At 39.7% G+C, this 6,217-nt stretch overlaps 1 protein-coding gene across 1 annotated transcript; it reads left to right on the forward strand.

Moving 5' to 3' along the window:
• The first annotated feature begins 1,357 nt into the window (after window positions 1-1,357).
• pgap3 (post-GPI attachment to proteins phospholipase 3) lies at window positions 1,358-4,214 on the forward strand. Its single transcript, XM_033985002.2, has 8 exons — window positions 1,358-1,745; window positions 2,247-2,344; window positions 2,455-2,607; window positions 2,686-2,748; window positions 2,813-2,874; window positions 2,955-3,091; window positions 3,195-3,399; window positions 3,471-4,214. The coding sequence occupies exons 1-8, from the start codon at window positions 1,529-1,531 to the stop codon at window positions 3,532-3,534; spliced, it is 999 nt and encodes a 332-aa protein (XP_033840893.1). The 5' UTR covers window positions 1,358-1,528; the 3' UTR covers window positions 3,535-4,214.
• The last annotated feature ends 2,003 nt before the right edge of the window (window positions 4,215-6,217 follow it).

Raw genomic sequence — 6,217 nt, forward strand, 5'->3', positions numbered from 1 at the left:
CTTGAAACAAGTGAGCGGTCTGACTTAGCTGGTCTGTTAGTTTCAACCTCACCATCAGAGTGGATATTGGAGTTTTGCTATGTTTTTATACTGGTCGTATGAAGTATTATGGTGCGCACAGTAAAAGAGTTGGGGTATTGTACTAAAATAGGCTGCCTCCCCCTTTCTTTTAATGTCCCTTGATGTCCCTACAGAGGAAAGGCAATAAGAGAAAAGCATGATGTATAGTTGTGTAAGTGAAAGAGATGGGGAAAGATGGTGAGGAGGAGGAAGGATTTGAGAGCAAGGCAAAAGTAAAAAGTCTTTGTTTTGGTCTCTCCTTCCTCTGCCTGGCCAGTGTTTCTCTCCTGTCGATGTGACTGTCTGTGACTTCACTGTAACAAATAAAGAACGTACAAATAAAAGACACTATCTTTTCGTAAAATGCTGTGTCTGTTGGTTTAAGTGGGACTGGGTTAAAGCACAGGTTTTGCTTGAAGTAATGAGTGGGGACAGCAATGACTGCGCACTGACTGGAATATGCATATAGTTAAATTAGGTATTTATAAGCCACTGATAAATCAATAAATATCCTCGAATTCATAAAATTAAAATAATTCAATCAATAAAAAATAGAAAAGAAATTCAATTAATGAAAAAATTCTACTCACAAAAACCAAAAACAGGTTCATTCACAACTAGGCAACATTTAGCTCATATTAAATGTCATACATGTTTGACCTTTATGTAGAAAATAGATCCTCGACAAATCAGGCAAACAGCTGAAATAGCTCAGACCTTATAAGGGTAAGGTTAAGTAATGTAATAGGATTTCAAAATATCTTTTGAGGTTAATTTTAAAAGGCATGTGAGGTGTTATAATGAGCAAGTATAAGAGTCATAATAAAATAGACCAACTTCTTAACCTAATAATTGGTAAAGCTAAGGTCTATGGATCTGAGTGAAAAAAGCTGCTGGTTAAATTAGGTACCTCTTCTTTCCAAGCTGTTCACATTATTATTATTATTATTATTATTATTATTATTATTATTATTATTATTATTATTATTATTATTATTAACAACTTTGTTTTAGATTTCAAAGTAATCACATTCACTTTGTATAGTCTAAACACTGAAAATACCAATGATATTATCACGTGACTGGCTGTAAGAGGAAGTAAAAGTAAAAGTAAAAATGTCAAAGAAACAATTTCAAAATAAAACCATTTCCCAACGACACAAAATTATATGATTAATGACAGAATATAGACAGAAACAAGCCATACACTGTTCTATAATTCTTTGAATACATGTATAATATATCTACTATGGCAATTTATATTTACTTTTTGATCACGGTGGCCGTGACAGGAAATGACGTTTAGTGAGAAACTTGACCCCGATGCACAGAAACCAGACAGTCCTGTACCTGTTCAACGGTTCTCTCCCGGGCCACACGCCACTCCACTGCGGCTGATGCTGCCGTGATGAGTCCTGCGGGTCCTTGCTGAGCTCTGGAGCTGTCCAGTCGGGACCATCGTACCGCCATGGCCTCCCCCGCTCCCCGGTGCACATCTGTCACACTCCCCGCTCTGGCCGCGGCTGTCGCCCTGCTCCTGGCGGCAGTGACCACGGTGGAGTGCTCACAGGGCGACAAGGAACCTGTTTACCGGGACTGTGTCAAGCAATGTGTCCGCATCAACTGCACCGGAGTCCGGCTGAAAGGCTTTGAGTCCGCCCAGCCGCCGTACATGGCGCTCACAGGTGAGACTGCTGCTTTTTCAGGTAAATGAGGCTAACTTGCTAACAGTCTGCATGATGTTCTAACAATGTTGTTGATTATGAGTTAACTTAACTCATTACCACAAATAGCCTTTGCTATAACACACCTATGTGTGAATATGTTTGTTATTTACTTTATATACCAGATCAGTTATTGCACAATTGTTTGTTTTGGGTCTTTCAGAGTAGACAGCAAGATATTTTTGCCACAGGATATTTTTTAATTTTCTGAGCTGCCTTGGCGACATTGGTATAGTATATAGTATACACTAGACTATAGAAAATGTACAGAATCAGGGCATACATCTAACAGTGGCACTGATTTCAAACCCAGTTTTTCTAGTTAAGTAAGTTGTTACAACTTATTCGCTCCTTGCCCGTTCATTAAAACAGTGCTGTTTTACACTGTTAGATGTTATCATCAACTGCTTTCTCATGAACATTTTATAAATAAAGACAGTATTTTTCTTCTCTTGCTGACAGGTTGGACATGTCGTGATGACTGCCGTTATCAGTGCATGTGGACCACTGTTGGTCTTTATCAGGCAGGGGGCTACAGGGTTCCTCAGTTTCACGGCAAGGTTTGTGCTCTTACTCACAGGGCTGCATCAGACTTTTTCCAAAGTTTTTTTAAATGAAAATAATTACAAAAATTAAATACTTTAAATAATTGCTCTGTTTCTATTCTCAGTGGCCATTTGCTCGCTTCTTATGTTTCGAGGAACCCGCCTCTGCCCTGGCATCTCTGCTGAATGGTCTGGCTTGCCTCCTCATGCTCCTGCGCTATCGCAGCACTGTGCCGCGACAAAGCCCCATGTACCACACCATCAATGCCTTTTCACTGGTGGGGTCAAATATGTAAAAGTATATAATAGTTTTATAAGCATGGTTAATGGTAACATTCAAATCCATATGTTTTTAGGTATCTCTTAATGCCTGGTTCTGGTCCACAATTTTCCATACCCGGGACACTTACCTTACTGAGGTACTGAGCAGTTCTTTGAAAATGTGCCCATTGTGCTAATAAACAGAATGTATTGTTTTTCCAGAAAATGGATTATTTCTGTGCAACAGCTGTCATTCTCTACTCAATCTACTTATGCTGTGTCAGGTATTTATTTTTTTGTCCAGAAGGATTTTGATAATTTGTTTGAATTCAGTGTTTGTAATAAACATATAATTTTTCTACAGAACACTGGGTCTGAAGCGGCCGGGGGTATCCAGCATGGTGGGCGTCTTGCTCATTCTGGTCTTTACATCACATGTTTCCTACTTGACTTTTGTCAGTTTTGACTATGGCTATAACATGCTCGCCAATGTTTCTATTGGTAATATATATATGTATATACTTTTTAATGAGACGCTTCTTGTATATGCTTCATGCTTTTATATTTATAATTCGTACCTAAATGGTGTTTTATTTATTTCAAGGTATGGTAAACTTGCTGTGGTGGCTGTGCTGGTGCTGGCAGAACCGGAGGACCCTGCCATACTGGTGGAAGTGTGGCCTGGTGGTGCTGCTCCTCCATGGGCTGGCTCTGCTGGAGCTGCTTGACTTCCCTCCACTGCTCTGGGTGTTTGATGCTCATGCAGTCTGGCACCTCAGCACCATCCCTGTTCACTTCCTCTTCTACAGGTTTGTCCCCTCACATGTTCAGCATCTGTCAAAAAGACTGATTTTAACTTTGTAAATGTATTTCTTAACAGCTTCCTTATAGATGACAGTCTCTACCTGCTAAACACAGAGAAGTTGGGAGTGAAAGTGGAGTAGAAGGAGCCTGCCCCTTCATCATCACATCCTAGCACCTCTACAGTCAGGGACACAAGACAGGTCCATCGTTCCAGATGACGCGTGACACCTTTGAGACTTCCACTGGAGGAGATATTGTTTACATAACTGGGTGATGCCACATTTATCTGAAACAATATGTTGTAAAAGATTTTTCATCCACTGTGTAACGCCTTTGCATCATTTGACTACATGCAATTCCACTTCCTTCAGCTACAGTGGGCAATTAAGAAAAAGATCAGTAGTTTACAGTAGCTGACAATAGGGGGCACCAGATCCTTGCTAGTCCATCCCAATGTGCCCCATGCAGAAGTGCAGCATGAGCCAGGCTTCAGTGCCAAAAGTGGAGTGAGCATTGAGGGGTTCCCTCGTGAAAAGGGGGCACTGGATTGTTCCGGACATTGGGGTAAAAGGGTTTATGTTTGGAGGCTTTTCCAGCTGACTAGTTTTTTTTCCCCTCCCATCACACCTTTATTTCTGTGCCTGCATTGTTTCCCCTGCCACTTTGTCTTGTATTCCTCATCATTTATTACTTTATTTTAACTTTTATCCACGGCCTTAATTACTTTGCACAATGTTTTTATTATGATCTGCTTTCACTTGAAGGTACTGTAAAAAGATTGATATGTATCACCCAGATTGCCTTATAGAGAGAGAGAAAGTATTACACCTTTACATTTAGCACATCATTTGTCACCTCAACACACGCTTTAGTGCAACCATTAAGCTGCTATTTTTGATCACATCCACCTGAAGCTGCTTACACCAAATATTCTACTTAATAATTCCATGCTTTTTTGTTGTCTTACACCCATATCTTTGCCTTTTACTTTTTTTTCTAGCTTTCTCCACATTAATTGTCACCTTAAAATTAAATCGATGTACATACAGCATACTGTATGTCTTCAGAGGTCCTTTCAAAATGTGCACTTTAGGGGCGTGTGTTTACATGTACATGCCTTTGTATGACACTGTGAGAATGTGAACAATGAGCAGTATGTGTGTAACCGTTGCCTCGACACTGTTGTTTTTGCCATCACATGTTGAAACCCTGTATCCCACACAGATTGTACTGGATCCCTTTGTAATACTACTGATGTGGCAGAGTGATTTGCTCCATGAGTGTGGCAAGGTAAATTTAACTTTTGCTGACAGCATAAGGGGTGTGGGAGACAAGAGGGCCCAGAAAGTTGCAACTTGTTTGGGTCCAAACAATTTCTCAATTTTAAATGGTTTGAAAATACAGTATACACTACAGTGCTCACTTAACAACTTGATAACAATGTTGAGTTATCAACTATCGCAACCTAATGTGCTGCCCTCTGCTTGCTCCTCTGCACTTTCCTCACATGAAACCTGACCAAAAATATGACAAAGATGGAACAAATAAACTTTTGCTGATAAGAATATGCCTGTTCAGTATTTGATTTGATTTGTAGACTTGAGTTGATAAAAAGTGAAGGTGCACTGTGTGATGTTTTTGTTGGAGCCTCTTGTCTTCGTGGAGATAAATATTTTTACTTGAAGCTAAAATAAAAACAGCACTTTGGGAAACCTCATAAAGTCAAAATGCATTACATAATCCAATGAGCCTTTTTTGCATTTTAATTTAACAGAAGCCCAGAATAGCATGAACAAGGGCTCTACAGCCTATATTTCTTGTTTTCAATGGAATGCCATTTTTTGTCCAAATACGGACTAAACTTTTATGACATTTCTGGGCTATGGTTTGTATTGAGAAGGTTTTTTGTTGTTTCCTGATAGCCGTGTGGTGCAGAAGTCTGGACTCTGACCCTGGTGGTGTGGGTGGGGAGGGCACATGAATGGGGCCCATTCTTCCTCTGCAGCTCCTGACTCTGACTGTGGAGGCAGAGACGTGAGAAATGTGAGAAAAAGGATGCTTATGTGGGGATGACTTTAAGTGCATATGGGAAAAGGAATTAGAATTATTGAACTGTCACTTTCAATCAGCATAGACCATTGGGTCTCAGGGGATAATGGTACTAAAATGGGAGCTTGCATAGCTATGCTGATGCTTTTTCAGAAAGTGAAAATTAATGATTTGAAAATCAGAGCATTTCAAGTGTTTATTGGACTATTTTGTTGACTCTATATTCTGTCTTTATTGTTTTTTCAAAAACTAAATACATTTTGCTCATGCATTTGTAGGATAAAAAAAATATATGCCCCAAACAATACCAATGATTATGAGGACACTGTTTGCTGCAGGACTTAAGCATGAATACAAAAAGAGAACCAAACAGACGTGTGTTTTCATTTTAAAAGTACAGTAACTGTAACCGTGGTTTTAAATGCAATATTGACTATTAATAATAGGTCTAAGTCCTGAAATATTGGGCCTATAACTAGCGTATGGAGAGATTTAGTCAATGACTTATCTCAACTAGGGTAATAAAAAAATGAAGGTCCTGAAAATAAATACCCATAGATACATTGAGCCCAGGTCAGTGCACATGCCTAATCTCTGTCATGTTGGTGTAAAAGGTGTGAATGAACCAAGTTCCATTGGACCCGTAGTGGTTCCAAAGAACCGCATAACCTGGATAAATGCATTGTCTTCGAGGCCTACAGTAGATAAGTCAGTTTAAAGTCAGGGCGGGCTGAAACCTGCCACTCCCCGCTCAGATCCACTCTGCGCCGTGTC

This window comes from Periophthalmus magnuspinnatus, chromosome 19 (genome assembly GCF_009829125.3).
Source record: "Periophthalmus magnuspinnatus isolate fPerMag1 chromosome 19, fPerMag1.2.pri, whole genome shotgun sequence".
In the NCBI taxonomy this organism is placed as follows: Eukaryota; Metazoa; Chordata; class Actinopteri; order Gobiiformes; family Gobiidae; genus Periophthalmus; species Periophthalmus magnuspinnatus.